The sequence below is a fragment of the Accipiter gentilis genome, chromosome 33 (genome assembly GCF_929443795.1).
Source record: "Accipiter gentilis chromosome 33, bAccGen1.1, whole genome shotgun sequence".
In the NCBI taxonomy this organism is placed as follows: domain Eukaryota; kingdom Metazoa; phylum Chordata; class Aves; order Accipitriformes; family Accipitridae; genus Astur; species Astur gentilis.
In genome coordinates this window covers 90,024-108,018 of record NC_064912.1, presented here as the reverse complement: position 1 = coordinate 108,018, position 17,995 = coordinate 90,024, and the positions used below count along the sequence as shown (strand labels likewise).

Sequence of the window (17,995 nt, the reverse complement as noted above, 5' to 3'; positions counted from 1 at the left end):
CAAGGTTCTTCCCCCCCCGCCCCGCCCCGCCTGGGCCTCTTCCCGCCAGAGGCGGGGCGCAGCGCGCATGCGCGAGTTGGGAAGCGCGGCCGCCACCTCCGACCGCCAGGGGGCGCTGTTTCCGCCGTTCCCTCTCTCCCGCGAGGCATGCTGGGAGTTGTAGGGTTTTTTGCTGGCCCTGGTCTGCTGTCCGCCATGTTTGTTCGGGGGCATGCTGGGAGCTGTAGTGCTGCACCAATGGGGCTTGTGGCCATCGTGGCAGCGGTGCATGCCGGGAGTTGTAGTTCTGGACCGAGGGGTCTTGTCGGCCATCTTGGCAGCAGCACACACTGGCAGCTGTAGCTGGGCCTCCTGGCTGCCACGCTGCTCTTGGCGGTCGGCTGGCAGTGGCAGCTGGGCACCGGTGCCCCCTTGCCCGCCACGGAGCTTCACTCCCTGGTTTATCTCCATGAGGGCGGTGGGTTTTTCCCCACCCAGGATCCTCCAAATCACCTCCATGACCCTGGACCTTCCGCCCCCCCACCTGAAGACCACACGACTTTTGGCCCATCCTGGCATGTCCCAAGACCATCCTTGCGCCCCAGCGCCCTCTTCGAGCACCGCGGGGTCTTTTTGGCCGACCAAGTCTTTGCCTTTTAGCCCACTGATCCAGGCATGCTCGGAGAAGATGGCCACCGCCGTGGAGAGGCGCTCACCACCATCACTGGGAACCCATGGCCACCCAGCCATGAAGACATGTTCGGTGCCATCATTGTGTTAGGACAGTATATCTGCCAAGCTGTGAAGCCACACTCAACACCATCACTGCCTTAGGCCACCACGTCCATGAAGATGTGGTCAACACCATCGTTGTGTTAGGAAACCATGTCCACCACCACAAAGATGCACTCAACACCATTGTTGTGTTGGGCAACCACGTCTGTCAAGCCAGGAAGACAACACCATCGCTGCATTAGGAAACCACGTCTACCACCATGAAGACCTCCTGAACTCCATTGGTGTGTTAGGCAACCATGTCCTCTGAGCCATGAAGATGCACTGAACATCATCGTCGTTGCATTGGGAAATCACATCCACCGCTATGAAGATGTGCTCAACACCAGCATTGTATTGGTGACCCACGTCCATCAAGCCATGAAGGCGGGCTCAACACCACCATTGTGTTGGGAAAACACGTCCATCACCATGAAGATAGGCTCAATGCCTTCCTTGCCTGCACGGACCACATCCACCAAGCCATGAAGACGCACTCAACACCAGTGCTGCATTGGGAAACCACGTCCACCACCGTGAAGACATGCTCAATACCTTCATTGTGTTGATAAACCACATCCACCAAGCCACAAAGAAGTGTTCAACACCAGCGCTGCATTGGTTGTGCATCCACCTCATCCACAGTCACTACGGTTCTTCCCAGGTGCTTTCTCAATGCCATGTGTGAGCCACCAGCTTGTGAGCTGTGTGCCTGGGTGTCATCTTCTCAGCTTGTAGCAGCTTCAAGAGATATTTTTTTTCCCCAAAAAAACTCCACTTCCCACACTCCCAGGAGCAACAGAAAGTTCTTCTGATGGACGCAGTGACCTAGACGTGGCCACTGCCATGCCGTGACGTCCCGTGGGCAGTCGCTGTAGCCCTGGGCATCCAACACCACCAGGAGGGACCTGGCTCCTGCTTGGACCTTCCATTCTACAGCTCTGCCTGGTTGGCGGTCGGTGGCCCGGCTGGAGCTGGGGTGGGACGAGGTGACCTCAGAGGGCCTGGTCCCACTGCAACCGGGCTGTCATTGGGGAACTGTATTTGTGGTTTTATATATATATATATATATATATATATATTAAAAAAATGCTTTGAAATTTACATATTAATATAATATATAGTGTGATATAATTATAATAAATATTACATTATATTATACACAAAAATATATTTTATAGTTATATTTATATTCATATACTGTTTTGCATGTGTATTATATATTTTAAATCTTACATGCTTATATATTAATCTATTATTAGATATTAAAATATAAGCATATAAAATTATATAAAGTGTTATATAGATACATAAAAAGGGTGTTGTATATTTTACAGATATAAATATACACATGAAATAAATATATATCATGTTAATAAAATACCGCACCACTGTGTAAATACTTAAAAAATTTATTTATACATATATCTACACTCCTTTATATACACCTATATATAAATACAGGGGTGTTACACACACACACACTTGCAGATAGACGACATCCCTTACAGGCTGTACTGGTCTGTACTGGTCTGAGCTGGAGGCAGCTGCTCCCAACATCCCTTCCCAATCGCCGCGGCAACCAGAGGGCCCCCCCCCCCCCCATGACATCACCTGCACAGAGGCATTGTGGGCAGGCGGCCATCTTAACGGCGGACAGGCCACGGCGGGGCGCAGGGGACCCGGGTGTGGGGGCGCAGGGGACCCCCGCGGAGAGGACCCAGGCGCGGTCAGCAGCGGCGGGGCGAGCGCGGGTAGCGCTGGCGCAGCTCGGCGCGGAAGCGCCGGAAGAGTTGCCGGTTGCGGTGCAGCTCGGCCTCCCGCCCGCCGTGGAAGCCGCCGGACTCCTTGAAGCCACGGTGGACGACAAACGCCCCGTCCAGCACCGCAAAGTGGAAGCCGGCCACGTGCAGCTCGCATGCCTGGGGGGGGGACACGGTCACCCGTAGCACCCACGGCGCCCCCCCAGACCCCACAGCACCCACTGATGCCTTATAGCGCCCACTGATGCCTTGTAACACCCACAGACCCCCCCAGCATCCACAGATACCTTACAGCACCCGCAGATCCCACAGACCCATACAGCACCCGTATAGCACCCATAGATCCTCCACAGCACCCATCAGTCCTCTATAGTACTCATAGGTCCTCTATAGTACTCATAGATCCCCAAAGCACCCACTGATGCCTTATAGCACCCACAGACCACCACAGCACCCACAGACCCCCCCTAGCACCCACTGATGCCTTATAGCATCCATAGATCCACACAGCACCCACAGACAACCCCCCCCCCCAGCACCTACTGATGCCTCATAGCACCCAAAGACCCCACATAGCACCCCCAGACCCCTGTAGCACCCATAGACCCCCTAGAGCACCCACGGACTATCTACCGCACCCTTCAACCCCCTACAATACCCACAGGCCCTCACAGCATCCGTAGAACCCTACAGCACCCACAGACCTCCACAGCACCCATAGACCCTCTACAGCACCCACAGTCCCCCTAAGAGCACCCCTAGCCCCATGACCACCCCAGAGTGCCCACAGCCCCCATGGCCACCCTCTGGGTACCACGGCCACCCCACAGCACCCCCAGCCCCCATGGCCACCCCACAGCACCCACAACCCCCATGGCCACCCTATGGTTACCCCACAGCTCCCCCAGCTCCCATGGCCACCCCATAGCACTCATGGCCATCCCGTGGCCACCTCATAGCGCTCATGGCCACCCCATAGCACCCCCAGCCCCCATGGCCACCCTATGGTCACCCCACAGCTCCCCCAGCCCCCATGGCCACCTCATAGCACTCAGGGCCACCCCACAGCACTCAGGGCCACCCCACAGCACCCACAGTCCCCACGGCCACCCTATGGTCCCCATAGCCACCCCAAGGCCCCCCAGCCACCCCACGGTCCCCCGCCCCACAGCACCTGGCTGATGCGGTTGAAGCCGTACTGGAGGAAGCGCTCATCGAAGGGTGGCACGCCGTGCGCCGGCCCCACGTAGAAGGGCTCCCAGGGGTCGCGCCATGGGGCCTCGTAGGCCACGCGCAGGTGCGGGGTGGGTGGCAGCGCCCACCAGCGCTCGTAGCCCGTGGGTGCTTGGCACCGGGGGCACAGCGCCCCGTAGAAGGGCCGGGCGTCCCCCGTGCCCCACAGCTGCAGAAGTTCCGCCTTCGTCCCCGGCACCCGCGTCCCCGCACGGACCTCGAAGGCCGGCAGCACGAACACCACCTGGTCCCAGGATGGCGTGGTGGCACCTGGGGGCTTGGAGTCCTCCAGGGCTTTGGGGTCCTTCAAAAAGTTGGGGTCCTCCAGGGTGTTGGGGACACCTGGGTCACGGAAACCCTTGGGGACCTCCAGGGCGTTGGGGACACCTGGGTCACTGAAGGCGTTGGGGACCTTTGGGACCTCCAGAGCATGAGGGACACCCCCATTGCCGATGGTGTTGGGGACACTGGGGACATTGGGGACACCCGGGACGCTGGGGACACCCAGCCTGTTGGGGACCTCCAGGGCGTTGAGCAACCTGGGGTCACTGGGGACACCGGGGACCCTGAGGCCACCAGGAGCCCTCTGTGTCCGGGGGTCCCCCAAGACCCCCGCAGCCCCCCTCACCAGGGGGTCCCCCCACGCCCCACCAGCCCCCCATTTTGGGGGGTGCAGCCCGGCCCCCCCTTCCCGCAGCAGCCTCAGGAATTCCTCCCGCAGCCCCCGGCTGGGCACCACGTCGGCGTCCAACAGCAGCACGAAGCGACCCCCAGTTTTGGGGGGGCCAGGACCCCCGTTCCGGGAAGGGCCCCCCCTTTCCTCCTCCGCCGCCCCCACCCAGGCCACGTTCCGCAATAAATTCCCGGGGTACGGCACCCCCAAAGTGTAACTGGGGGGGTCGGCGGCCGCCAGACGCCGTAGGGCCCCCCGACATCCCCCCGGTGTTGGGGGGCCGGGGTTGGGGGGTACGATGGGGGGCGGCGCAGCCGCCCCCACCACCACGTGTAAGCGTAAGCGAGCCCGTAAGCCCCGGCAGGGCCCCCCCAAAGCTGCCAGCAGCCCCCCCAACCCCTCCTTGGGTACCCCAAAAACAGCCACCGAGAGCGGCCCCCCCCAGAGCCCCCCCAAAGCCCCCCCCAGGGTCCCCGCCACCCGTCCTGGGGTGCCATGGGTGGCCAGAACTAATTCGGGGGGGTCCCAGTGAGGGGGGGGCCCCAAGAGGTCCCGATACACCTGGAAGGTCCCTGAGGTGTCCAGCACCCCCCGAGGGGGGGGCATGGGTGGGGGGGAGCGGCGGTGGGGGAGGGGGGAGCGGGGGGGGGGGGCAGGGCTCGCAGGTAGAGGGTCTGCAGCAGCGCCAGCCCCCCCAGTAGCCAGGCGCAGCCCCCCAGTAGCCGCCCTCGGCCCATCGCCTGCTGACCCCCCCCACCGCTCTCCGGACTGGGGGATACTGGGAGGGGGCTGGGAGGGGATTGGGGGGCCTCTGGAGGCACTGGGAGGGTGCTGGGGGGTACTGGGAGGGTACGGGGAGGGTGGTGGGGATACTGGGAGGGACTGGTGGGTGCTGGGGGCTACCGGGGGTCACTGGGGGAGTACATAAGTGTGTACTGGGAAGGTGCTGGGGGTTACTGGGAGGGTGCTGGGGAGCACTGGGACCAGTTCTGCGGGGCCGCTGGGACCAGTGCTGAGCCAGGACCAGTATGGCATGCTGGAAGCACTATGGGATCACTGGGACCAGTAAGGGGCTACTGGGACCAGTCTGGGCCTCTAGGACCAGTATAGGGGCGCTGGGACCAGTACAAATGGTTACTGGGACCAGTCTGGGCCTATTGGGACCAGTCTGGGCCTATAGGACGAGTATGGGCGTGCTGGGACCAGTATGGGGGTGCTGGGAGGTTTATGGTTGCCGGACCACTACTGGGAGGGGTTACTGGGACCAGTCCGAGTGGGTTACTGGCACCAGTTTGGGGGTGGGGAGCCGTAGAGGGGGGACCGGGCCCAGTCCGGGCGTGTCACTGGGCCCAGTCGGGGGGTGGGGAGGAAGGACCGGGCCCAGTTTGGGGGGGGGGGGGGGGCACTGAGCCCAGGGTAGGGAGGAAACCGGGCCCAGTTTGGGGGGGAACTGGGACCAGTTTGGGGCCGGGTGCTCACCGCGCCGCGCCGTCGGGAGGAACCACGCATGCGCGGGGAGGGACGCAGGCGCCCGGGGAGGGGGCGGGGCCCGGGCGGGAGCGGGGCGGGGCTCACGCGGGAGGGGGCGGGGCCTGCCGGGTGCCTGGGCCCCGCCCTGCCCGCCTTGTCTCCGCAGCGCTCGGACGCCGGGGTCCCCCCGAACTCCTGGATGACCCCCAAATTCCTGGGACCCTCCAAACTCCTGGGTGTCCCCAAACTCCTGGGGTCCTCCCAAACTCCTGGGTCTCCCCTGAAACTCCTGGGTCGCCCCCAGCTCCTGGGTCTCCCCCAAACTCTTGGGTGACCCCCAAATGCCTGGGTCCCCCCAAACTCCTGGGTCTCCCCCAAATTCCTGGACCCCCCCCCAAACTCCTGGGTCCCCTCTGAGCTCCTGGTCCCCCCAGATTCCTGGGTCTCTCTGAACTCCTGGGTGACCATGAACTCCTGGGTCTCCCCCAAATCCCTGGGTCTCCCCAAACTTCTGGGTCCCCCCCAAATTCCTGGGACCCCCCTGGATATCCGAGTCCCTGGAAAGAAGCTGCCACAGGCACAGGGATGTCGGGGGCCACTTTATTGCCGGGGGGTGTCGGGGCCACGGGGCCTCCAGGGGACGTTGGGGACATCGGGGACACGGAGGCTCTCGGGCCACCATGTGTCTCAGTCCCTCAGGTGGGGACACGGGGGATGTTGGGGTCGTTGGGGACAACGGGGGCCAGTCCCTCGTGGTGGGCACATTGGGGACGTCAGGCCGTGGTGGGTCTCAGTCCTTTGAATCAAGGCAGTGACAATGTCCCACATCCTTCAGGGACATCGGAGATGTTGGGGACACTGGGGACATCAGGCCGTGGTGGGTCTCTGTCCCTCGAGTCAAGGTGATGATGATGTCCCACATCCTTCGGGGACATTGGAGAGCTGGGGGCGTTGGGGATGTCAGGTTGTGGTGGGTCTCCATCCCTTGAGCTGGGGCGATGACAATGTCCCACATCCTTTGGGGACATCAGAGACACTGGGGACATCAGGCCGTGGTGGGTCTCCATCCCTTGAGCTGGGGCGATGACGATGTCCCACCTCCTTCAGGGACATTGGAGACATCGGGGACGTTGTGGATATCGGGCCATGGTGGGCCTCCATCCCTTGGTCCAGGGCGATGAAGATGTCCCACATACTTCGGGGACATCAGAGACGCTGGGGACATTGGGCCATGACAGGTCTCAGTCTTTTGGGCTGGGGACACTGGGGACATCAGACCACGATGTGTCTCAGTCTGTTGATCCAGGGTGATGACAAGGTCCCACGTCCCTTGGGGATGTTGGGACATGAAGCCACAATGTGTCTCAGTCCCTCCAGCCGAGGCGATGATGAGGTGCCCGTGTCCCGCGGGGACGTCAGGCTGTGACATGTCTCAGTCCTTTCAGGTGGTGTCCACATCCTTCGAGGACACTTTGGGGACATCGAGCCGTGCTGGGTCTTGGTCCCTTGGGTCACAGCGGTGATGAGGTGCCCGTGTCCCTCAGGGACATTGGGGACATCGAGTTGTGACGAGTCTCAGTCCCTCGGGCTCGGTGACATCGCGCTGCGACGTATCTCGATGTCTTGGGTGGGGGATGTTGAGGACATTGGGGACATTGGGGACATCGAGGATGTTGGGGACACTGGGAATGTCGGGGGCACTGGGGATGTTGGGGACACTGGGGACACTGAGCCACGATGTGTCTCAGTCCCTCAAGTTGGGGACATTGGGGACATCAGGGACATCAGGCCATGATGTCTCACAGGCCTTGGGGGACTTCGGGACACTGAGGACATCAAGCCATGACATATCCCAGCCCAATGGCTTGGGGCAAAAGCTGCCCATGTCTCCCTGGTTGGGGACATTGGGGACATTGAGCCATGGCATGTCTCTGTCCCCCAGGTTGGGGACATTGGGGACATCAGGCCATGGCATGTCTCCATCCTTTGGATTGGGGACATCAGGTCATGGCATGTCTCCATCCCTTGGGCTGGGGACACTGGGGACATCAGGTCATGGAATGTCTCCATCCCTTGGGTTGGGGACATCGGGGACATTGAGCCACATTGTGCCTCAGCCCCGTGAGCCGGGAACGTTGGGACATTGGACCATTGAGCCACGCTATCTCCATCACTCAGGTCAGGGACATTGGGGACATCAAGCCACATCGTGCCTTGGTCCCTTGCATTGGGGACATTGGGGATGATAGCCATGGGGGGGGCACACACTTTTGGGGGGACTCTGCCAAAAACGCAGACCCCAGGGATGCGGGGGTGGGGGGACGGTCGACAAGGATGGGGTGGGTGACAGGGACAAGGTGTGTGACAAGGGACAGGGACACTCGGGGTGGGGGGGGCCACAGGCTCCTACAGGTGGGTCCAAGCCACCCACTGACACAAAATTTAGGGACGGGTCCCGGAGTGGGGGTGGGGATGGGCACACGGGGGATGGGACCCAGGCGTCCGGGCTGGGGGGGGGGGGGGCCACCAGCCCCCCCCCAATTACCTTAGAGACTCGTTACGAGTTAAATTAGCACGAAAGGCCCCGGGGGGGGGCGGTGGGGGGAGGGGACACGGCCGGGGCCGGGGGGACGGTGGCACCGGGCCGGGGTGACAATGACAATATGCCATACTGGGGGCAAGTCGCGTCACAGACTTAGTTCAGAACGACGGGGCGCGCTGGCTTCCGGCTGTGGGGGACACATGGGGAGGGACAGACGTCAGGAACCCCGGTGTCTGGGTCATGAACCCCCCTTGCACCCCCCCAAGGGACCCAGGTGTCCATGAGCATGCACCCCCCCAAACTAAGGGACCCAGGCACCCAGGTGTCATCCCCCCCCACTAAGGGACCCGGGTATCCGAGTGTCGCCCCCCCACTAAGGGACCCAGGCTCCCTCCTAAGGTGACAGCCAGGTATCGGGGCTCCCTCCCCACCCCCATCACCAGGACCCAGGTCACACCCCCCCACACCCCGATGGGTGCCCCCCCGCAGGGACCCAAATCTCCGGCCCCCCTACCTTGGCGGAAGGCGTCCTGGAGGCGGCTCTGGGGGAGTTGATACAACTCAGCGAAGGGGTCGCGGGGCGACCGGGGCGGGGGGGGCGGGCGGGGGCTGGGGGTACCCCCCGAACGCCTGGCTCCCCCGCGGTTGACGACGGCAGCAGCGGCCAATCCCTGCAGTAGGCGACGCAAGGCGGGGCCGGGCGGGGCCGACGGGGGTGGTGGTGGTGACGTCTCGGGGGTGAGGAGGGAGACGGGGGTCCCACTCGGGATCCCCCCGGGACTCTCAGGACTCGGCGGTAACTTTTCAGGTGCTGCCTCGGGGGGCTCCAGGGGGCCAAAGGCGAAGGGCGGGGCTTGCCGGGGGGTGTAAGGGGGCGTCCAGGTCTCGGTGGATCCCCCCGGTGCCTCGGGGATCCCCAGGCCTGGTGCGAGGCGGGCGCCCGTTGCCAAGCCTACGCCGGCATTGGCTCCGCCGACAGCTCCGAGGGTAGGACCGATGGCGGGGCCCAGGGAGGAGCCAACGCCGGCAGCGAGGTTGGCTCCAAGGCCAAGTCCGGTGCCAAGGGCAGTGCTGACGTTGGCTCCAATGGCAGCTCCAACACCGAGGCCAACACCAGATCCAAGAGCAGGGTCAACGCTGGCTCCAAGGCCAAGGCCAATGGTGGATCCAAGAGCAGAGCCAGCGTTGGCTCCAACGGCAGCTCCAGCACCAAGTACAACACCGGATCCAACGTTGGCTCCAGCACCAAGTCCAATGCCGGTGTCAATACTGGTTCCAAGAGCAGAGTCAACGTTGGCTCCAATGTTGGCTCCAAGGCTGAGTCCAACAGTGGTGCCAACATCAGGTCCAAGCCCAGAGCTAACGTTGGCTCCAAGCGCAGCTCCAACAGCAAATCCAAGGGCAGATCCAAGACTGGAGCCACCGCTGCCTCCAACGCCAGCTCCAACTGCAAGTCCAATGCCGGCACCAACATCAGATCCAGGAGTGGAGCCAATGTTGGAGCCAACATTGGCTCCGAGGCCAAGTCCAACACTGGATCCAAGAGCAGAGCCAACGCCAGCACCCATGTTGGTTCCAATAGCAGCTCCAATGCCAAGTCCAACACCCGATCCAACATCCGATGTAAGAGCGGTGCCAACATTGGCTCCAACACCAAGTCCAACACCAACATCAACGTCGGATCCAAGAGCAGCACCGACATTGGCTCCAACTCCGGCTCCAATGGCAAGTCCAACACTGGATCCAAGAGAAGGGCCAATGTTGGCTCCAACGCCGGCTCCAACAGCAAGTCCAACACCAGATCCAAGACCAGAGCTGACATTGGCTCCAACACTGGCTCCAACGGCAAGTCCAACACTGGATCCAATACCAGAGCCAACGTTGGCTCCAACGGCAGCACCAGCAGCAAGTCCAACGCCGGGTCCAACACCAGATGAAAGAGCAGAGCCAACATTGGCTCCAAGAGCAGCTCCAACGCCAAGTCCAACAGTGGATCCAAGACTGGAGCCAACGTTGGCTCCAATATTGGCTCCAAGGCCAAGTCCAACACCAGCGCTGACTCCAGCACCTATATTGGCTCCAACGCTGGCACCAACGGTGAGTCCCACGCCAGCGCTGCCATCAGATGGAAGAGCAGGACCAACAGCCCCAATGCCGAGCCCAACGCTGGCTCTGACACCGCCACCGAGACCAGGCCCAATGTTGGCCCCGACACTGAGCGCAACGCCGGCTCCGAGACTGGGGCCAGTGTCTGCTCCACCATTGGCTTGGAGACCAGCTCCAACATCATCTCCAGCGCCAGCTCCAAGAGCAGCTCCAATATCAGCCCCAAGGTTGGGGCCAACATCGGCGCTGGTGCCAGCTGCCACACCGAGGCCAACGTCGACTCTGATGCCAGCTCCCACGCCAATGCCAACTCCAGCGCTGACATCAGAGCCAAGACTGTGTCCAACACCATCTCCAAGGCCACGTCCAACGTTTGCTCCAACGCCAGCTCCAAGACCAGGGTCAATGTTGGCCCCAACGTTGCCTCCAAGACCATGTCCGATGGCATCTCTGAGACCAGGTCCCATGTTGGCATCAAGACCAGGTCCCATGTTGGCTCCAAGACCAGGTCCAACACCAGCTCCGACAGCAGGGTCAACGCTGGCCCCAAGGCCAGCTCCAAGACCATGTCCAACATCAGCTCCGAGGCCACATCCAACGTTGACCCCAAGGCCAAGGCCAATGTTGACGCCAACATTAGCTCCAACATCATCTCCAAGCCCAGATCCAACACCAAGGTCAACGCTGGATCCAATGCCGGGGCCAACACCGAGGCCAATGCTGGGGTCAGCGCCAACACCAAGGTCCCCACCAGCTCCGATGGCAGCACCAGGGAAGTCAAGGCTTGGGCCGAAGGGCTCGGGGGGCCCCGGGGGGGCCTCAGCTGCCAGCTGCTGCCGCAGGCACCAGGCTTCAGCCTCACTGCAGGAAAGACAGGGGGTTATGGGGGGGCCTGGGCTAAGCCTGGACACCTGGGTCCCCCTGAGGGGAGTGGAAGGTGCCGGGACCCATGGGTGCCATGTGGGGTGGAAGGTGCCCAGACATTGGGCTTCCCTCAGGGATGGTGGGACACCTGGGTCCCCTGGGGCTGGTGGGACCTCCTGGATGTCTGGGTCCCCTGGGGGGGTGGTGGGGCCACCTGGACGCCTGTGTCCACTCACCTGATGACGAAGTTGTGGGCGAGCAGGGCCGGACCCTCAGGGCGCAGTCGGGCGTAAACCCACGTCCAGCCCAGGCCGTCCTTGCGCTGTAGCCGCGTCACCAGCTCCCCCCGTGCCTCTGCCCCTGCTCCTGCTGCGGGGACACGGAGACATCAGCAGGGACGGGGAGTGGGGTGAGGGCAGAGGACAGGGGATGATTGGGGGAATGGGGACATGGGGACGTCAACAGGATGGGAGTGACTGGGGGAGCTGGGGACATGGTGATGTCAACAAAGTCGATTGGGGTGGATGGGGACATGGGGGTGTCCATGGGGACGGGGCGATTGGAAGGGATGGGGATATGGGTATGTCAACGGGGACAGGGGGTCAACGGGGACAGGGGGTCAACGGGGGCATGGAGGACACCTGATGGGAGACAAGGTGACCTCAGGGGATGTGTGGGACACTAAGGACATTGGGGGTGGGGGGGCAGAGTGACAGCAGGGAACCCAGGGAACAACCAGGTTGATGGAGGACACCCTTGGGAACACAGGGACCCAGAGGACAGTCAGGGGGCAGGAAGACCCCAGGGGACCCTGGGGACAGCTGAGGAGACGGACACTTACCGAGGCGGAGGTGCTGGCGGGCAACGTGGCCAAGGTCCTCAGGGTGCAGGAGCCGGTACCAGGAGCGACCCAGGAGCTCCCCACGCCCATAGCCCAGGTGGATCAGGACACTGTGGGACAACACGTCTGGGTCCCTTGCCCACCCATGCCCGTGTCCCATCCAGATGTCTGGGTCCCCTCCTGGATACCTGGGTCCCACCCTGATGCCTCGGTCCCCTCCCGCATGCTTGGGTCCCCTCCCGGATTCCTGGGTCCCCCCAGAAACCTGGGTCCCCCCAGACACCTGGGTCCCCCCTGGACACCTGGGTCCCCCCTGGACACCGGGCTCCTCACCTGTCGGAGATGTCGAGCAGGGCAAGGTCACGGGCATGGCGGCTCTGGAACGCAGGCAGCAGCAGGCAGTCGGGGCAGGGCCAGGGTGGGGGGTCCAGAGGGGCACAGAAGGCGACAAAAAGTCCTGGGGGAGCCCCGGGGGGGCCGGGGGGGGCCTGGAACCGGCCCCGTAACAGCACCAGCTTCCGCCCAGCGCTGGGACGGCGCGAGGCCCGCGAGGTGGTGAAACGGCAGCGGAAGAGGCGCTCTGCGGGAAGAGGTTCTCTGTTGGTCCCTCCGGCCTCTGTCCATCCCTCTGTCAATTTCTCCATCCTTCCTTCCATCCCTCCCTCCATCCCTCTTCCTTCCATCCCTCCCTCTCTTCTTCCATTCTTCCCTCCCTCCCCGCTCCCTCCCTCCCCCTTCCATCCATCTCTCCGACCCTCTGTCCTTCCATCCCTCCATCCATCCCTCTGTCCTTCCATCCTTCCAACCTTCTGTCCTTCCATCTATCCTCTTCTGCCATGCTTCCTTCCCTCCCTGCCTCCATCTTTCTGTCCCTCTCTCCATCCAGCTCTCTGTCCTTCCACCCCTCCAGCCACCCTTCCAACCCTCCATCCTACCCACCCTCTGTCCTTCCATCCATCCCTCCATCCTTCCTTCTAACCCTCTGTCCTTCCTTCCCTCTGTCCTTCCCTCCATCCTTCTGTCCGTCCCTCCTTCCAACCCTCTGGCCTTCCCTCCTTCCCTCCCTTCCTCCGTCCTTCCATCCATCCATCCCTTTGTCCTTCCGCCATCCCTCCATCCTTCCCTCCTTCCATCCCTCCATCCCTCTGTCCTTCCTCCCGCTCATTCATCCCTCTCTCCATCCACCTATCCCTCCCTCCCTCTGCCCACGCCCCACCAAGCCCCTCCCCATCGGCCCCGCCCCCTCGGAGCCCCCACCCACCTGCCTGGGGGGGCCCGGGCAGGGTGAGCTGATGTCGCACCAGGGGGTGGTCGGCGGGATCCAGCAGGTCGTAGATGCTGTCACCCTGTGCCACCAGGTCTACCTGCGTGGGGGGGAGGCGGGAGGATCAGCACCCAGCACCCAGCACCCAGCACCCTCCCCTGGCATCCAGCACCCCCCAACACCCATCATCCTGCAGCACCAGAGCCACCTGCACCCAAGGGGGACAGCACCCAACCCCGTCCCCGCGTGTGGGTGCCTACCATGGAGTGCCCCAGGTGCTGTGCGACGTTGTCGGTGACGCCGACCAGCTTCCCCTCGCGGGTGACGGCCAGCAGGAATCCGGGCAGTGACGCCACCAGGTCGGCCAGCTCCGGTCCCCCCAGCAGCTCCATGGGTGCTCCCCGTGCCGGGCCTGCATGGGGACACATGTCAGCACTCATCCAGCACCCGCTCAGCACCCGCCATCTTGCTGGCACAGTCTCACTGCAGTCCCAGGGCACCCACGTGGCCCCAGCACCCAAAGCACCAGCCATGGGGTCACCGGTGGCACCCATAGCCTTGCCCACGTGGTCCCGTGGTGGCCCTGGCAGGACCCACAGCATCACCCATGTGGACGCACGGGAGTCCCAGTTTCTGTCCCCAGCCCCAGTCCCTGTCCCTGTCCCTTGTCCCTGTCCCTGTCCCTCGTCTCCAGCCTCTGGTCCATGATCCTGGGTCCTTGTCCTTGTTCCTGACCCAATTCCAGCTCCGGTCCCTGTCCCAGGATCTCGGTCCCTGTCCTGATTCCCCTGTCCCAGCCCTGATTCTGGGTCCCAATCCTGATCCCTGATCTCAGTCCCCATCCCGGTCCCCCTGTCCCAGCCTTGATTCCCGATCCCTGGCTCCGGTCTCAGTCCCTATCCCAGTCCTCCTGTCCCAGCCCTGATCCCCAATTCCTGACACCAGTCTTGGTCCCATCCCTGATCCCTGGTCCCTGGCCCCGGTCCCGGTCCCTGTCCCGGTCCCCCTGTCCCAGCCCTGATCCCCAGTCCCCTGTCCCTGGCTCCTTTCCCAGCCCTGATCCCGATCCCGATCCCAGTCCCGGTCCCGGTCCCCGCCCGCCCCCGTCCCCCGCCGCTGTCCGCGGTGCTGAACCCGGTACCCCCACCCCCGCCGCCGCCGCCGCTGTCCGCGGTGCTGATCCCGCCCCTCCCGGTGCCCCGGCTGCTGTCCGCGGTGCTGATCGGCGTCCCCCGGTCCCTGACCGCGGTGCTGATGCCACCCCCCGCCTGCTCCGGTCCCGGTCCCCGTCCCGGTCCCTGTCCCTCTCCCGGTGCCCATCGCTGTCCCTCTGCCGGTTCCTGTCTCCAGCCCGGGGTCGGCTCCCCGTCCCCATTCCGCTGCCTGTCTCCAGCCCGGTGCCGCTGCCTGCTCCCATCCCGCTTCCAGCCTGGTCCCAACCCGGTTCTACCCCGTTGTCGCTGCTCAGCCCGGTCCGCCGCTCCCGACAGCAGCTCCTGTCCCCCCTTCCTAACGCTGGTGGCCGGTCCCATTCCCCATTGCCATCCCGATGCCGATTCCCAGTCCCATCCCGGTGCCGATGCCCGCTCCCTCCTGCGCCTATGCCTGGTCCCATCCCGGTGCCCGCTGCCATCCCGGCGCCGATGCCCATTCCCATCCCCGTGCCAGCGCCCCGGTCCCATCTCGGTGCCGACGCCGGGTCCCATCCCGGCGCCGATGCCCATTCCCATCCCCGTGCCAGTGCCCCGGTCCCATCCCGGCTCCGATACCCACCCCGGTGCCAGCTCCCGCTCCCATCCCGATGCCGTTCCCCATCGCCACCCCGCCGCCCTCTCCCGACCCCACTCCCCATCCCAGCGCCAAACCCCCGACCCTATCCCCATCCCCGGCTCCCCGTCCCGACCCTACCTCTCCCACCCACCCACCCGTTCCCCAGCCCAACGCACCGGGACGGAGGCAGGCGCCCTTGCGGGTGTAGATGCAGGCGAGGGCCATGACGTGCAGGTAGGAGAGGCGCGGCCGGTCGCCCTCGGGCAGCGGCAGGAGGTCGCGCAGGGCGCGGATCTCGGCGTTGATCTGGTCCCGCCGCGCCTTGGAGGCGCCCTTGGTGGAGCGGAGCATCCTCGCGCCGCGCCGCCGCCCGCCCGCCCCTTATATGGACCGCGCTGCCCTACGTCACCGGCGCGTCACTCCCCGCCCCGCCCATTCGCAGCGCCGGTTTTGGGGGGGGGGGACGACGGCCGCGTCAGAGCTGACGCTGACGCGCGCGCGGCGGTAGGGCGCAAAGGGGGGGGGGGGGCGGCGCGCGGCGGCTTCGCACCGAAATAGGAGATGGCGCGCGGTGAGGGGCGGGGCTGGGGGAGGGGCGGGGCTGGGGGCACGCCCCCTCTCCCCCCCCCGCGGGAGAGGGGGGGAGCGGTGGAGGGGGCCGTGGGGGGAGGGGGGGGGGGAGTCCAGGGAGAGTGGAAGGGCCGATGGGGAGGGGGGGCTCTCGAAAGAGGGGGGGGGGGTGGATGGAGAGGTCGGGGGAGGGATGGAGGGGGGGGTCGGGGGAGGTGGGTGGGTGGACGGGTCAACGGAGGGGCGGAGGAGCCGACGGGGGGTCAAGGGAGGGACGGAGGGATGGGGGGGGGGAGCGACAGAGGGATTGGGGGGGCAATGGGGGGTGGAGGGGCTGATGGGGGGATGTGGGGGCTCAAATGATGGAGGCGTCGATGGATGGGTCAACAGAGGGCTGGAGGAATGGATGGAGGGTCAACGGAGGGATGGGGGGGCAATAGCGGGATGGAGGGGTCAACGGGGAGATGGAGGGGTCAATGGGGAGATGGAGGGGTCAACGGGGGGATGGAGGGGCTGATATGGGGTTGTGGGGGCTCAAATGATGGAGGCGTCGATGGATGGGTCAACAGAGGGCTGGAGGAATGGATGGAGGGTCAACAGAGGGATGGGGGGGCAATAGGGGGATGGAGGGGTCAATGGGGAGATGGAGGGGTCAACGGAGGGATGGAGGAGCCAATTAGGGGATGGAGGGGCCAATTAGGGGATGGAGGGGTCAACGGAGGGATGGAGGGGCTGATATGGGGTTGTGGGGGCTCAAATGACAGAGGCGTCGATGGATGGGTCAACAGAGGGCTGGAGGAATGGATGGAGGGTCAACGGAGGGATGGGGGGGGCAATAGGGGGATGGAGGGGTCGTGGGATGGACAGAGGGACGGGTGGGGGTCAAGGGAGGGGTGGGGGAGCCAATGGGGAGGAAGGAGGGGCTCCAGGGCTGGAGGCATTGGTAGAGGGGTCAACCAAACGACGGGGGGGTCAACAGAGGAATGGAAGGGCTCAAGGGATGGAGGGAAGGGAGGGGCTCAAAGGGCGGAGGGAGGGCTGGAGGGTCAACTGAGGCCTGGAGGGGCCAATGGGGGGGAAGGAGGGGCTCCAGGGGTGGGGCGGAGGACGGAGGGGGGGCCATAGGGGGGGTGGAAGGGCTCAAGAGCCGGATGGACGGACGGACGGGTCAACGGTAGGTTGGAGGAGCCAACAGTGGGTCAAGGGATGAGCGGAAGGGCCAAGAGGGGCCAACGGGGCGGCGGAAGGAGGGATGGAGGAGCCAATGGGGTGGGGGGGGTCAATGGGGGGAGGGTTGGCTGGAGGGATCAACAGAGGGACGGACTGACGGACGGGGGGCCGACGGAGGGCCGGGGGGCCTGGGCTGAGTGTCATCGGGACTACCCTTACTTGGGGGCACCCAGGTGGCCGGGGGGGGGGCTAAAGGTGTCAGGGACCCCCCCCCCCAGGCCTCTGGGAACCCCCTATTCCCCCCCCCCTCCTCTCGCGGGCGCCCCCGGAGCTGGCCCCGCCCCCCGCCGCGGTTCCCCTCCCCCCTCCCGGCTCCGCCGCTGCCAAATTTGGGCGCTGAAGTCGCTGCGCTAAAAATAGATCCCGGCGGCTAAAAATAGCGGCGGGGAGGGGCGGGCCCGGACGCCGGGATCCTCGGGGGGGGAGAGGCGGGGGGGGGGGGGGGAGGGGGGGGAGAGGGGGGAAAGACTCGGACGCCTGGGTTCCCCCGGGGGGGGGGCAGTCGTGGTTGTGGGTGTCCCCCCCAAAATCCCGGGTTCCCCCCCCGAACAGCTGGGTCCCCCCCAAACTCTTGGGTCCCCCGCCCCCCCGAACATTTGGGTACCCCCCCCGAACTCCTGGGTCCCCCCCCAAATCCTGGGTGCCCCCCCAAACTCCTGCCCCCCCCCCCGCGGCTGCCGGGGGTGGGTTTCCTTGGCAACGGCGGAGCCGCAATGATTTTGGGGGGGGGGGGGGGGGGGGGGGCGGCTGTGAAGAAGGAGGATGAGGATGGAAATGGGGGGATCACAGGAGGATGAAGATGGAGAAGAAGGAGGGGGGAGGATGGTGAATAAGGGGGGGGGGGGAAGGATGAGGAGGGAGGGAGGGAGGTGGATAGAGATGAAGGAGGATGAGGAGGGAGGAAGGAGGATGAAGA

The 17,995-nt window shown here is 64.3% G+C and overlaps 2 protein-coding genes across 3 annotated transcripts; both read right to left on the bottom strand.

Moving 5' to 3' along the window:
• Positions 1–2,080: 2,080 nt before the first annotated feature.
• Positions 2,081–5,937, bottom strand: B4GAT1 (beta-1,4-glucuronyltransferase 1). 2 transcript variants are annotated; one of them, XM_049791294.1, is made up of 3 exons: positions 4,117–5,937; positions 3,691–4,071; positions 2,081–2,675 (listed from the first exon to the last, which is right to left on the bottom strand). In XM_049791294.1, the coding sequence occupies exons 1-3, from the start codon at positions 5,026–5,028 to the stop codon at positions 2,484–2,486; spliced, it is 1,485 nt and encodes a 494-aa protein (XP_049647251.1). In that variant the 5' UTR covers positions 5,029–5,937; the 3' UTR covers positions 2,081–2,483. The 2 variants fall into 2 exon arrangements, with proteins under 2 accessions (XP_049647251.1, XP_049647250.1); XM_049791293.1 differs by having other exon boundaries at positions 2,083–2,675; positions 3,691–5,200; positions 5,244–5,937.
• A 6,052-nt stretch (positions 5,938–11,989) lies between these two features.
• NPAS4 (neuronal PAS domain protein 4) lies at positions 11,990–15,630 on the bottom strand. The gene is made up of 6 exons (XM_049791653.1): positions 15,468–15,630; positions 13,770–13,921; positions 13,507–13,609; positions 12,579–12,825; positions 12,246–12,355; positions 11,990–12,045 (listed from the first exon to the last, which is right to left on the bottom strand). Exons 1-6 carry the CDS (start codon positions 15,628–15,630, stop codon positions 11,990–11,992), a joined length of 831 nt encoding a protein of 276 aa, XP_049647610.1.
• Positions 15,631–17,995: the final 2,365 nt, after the last annotated feature.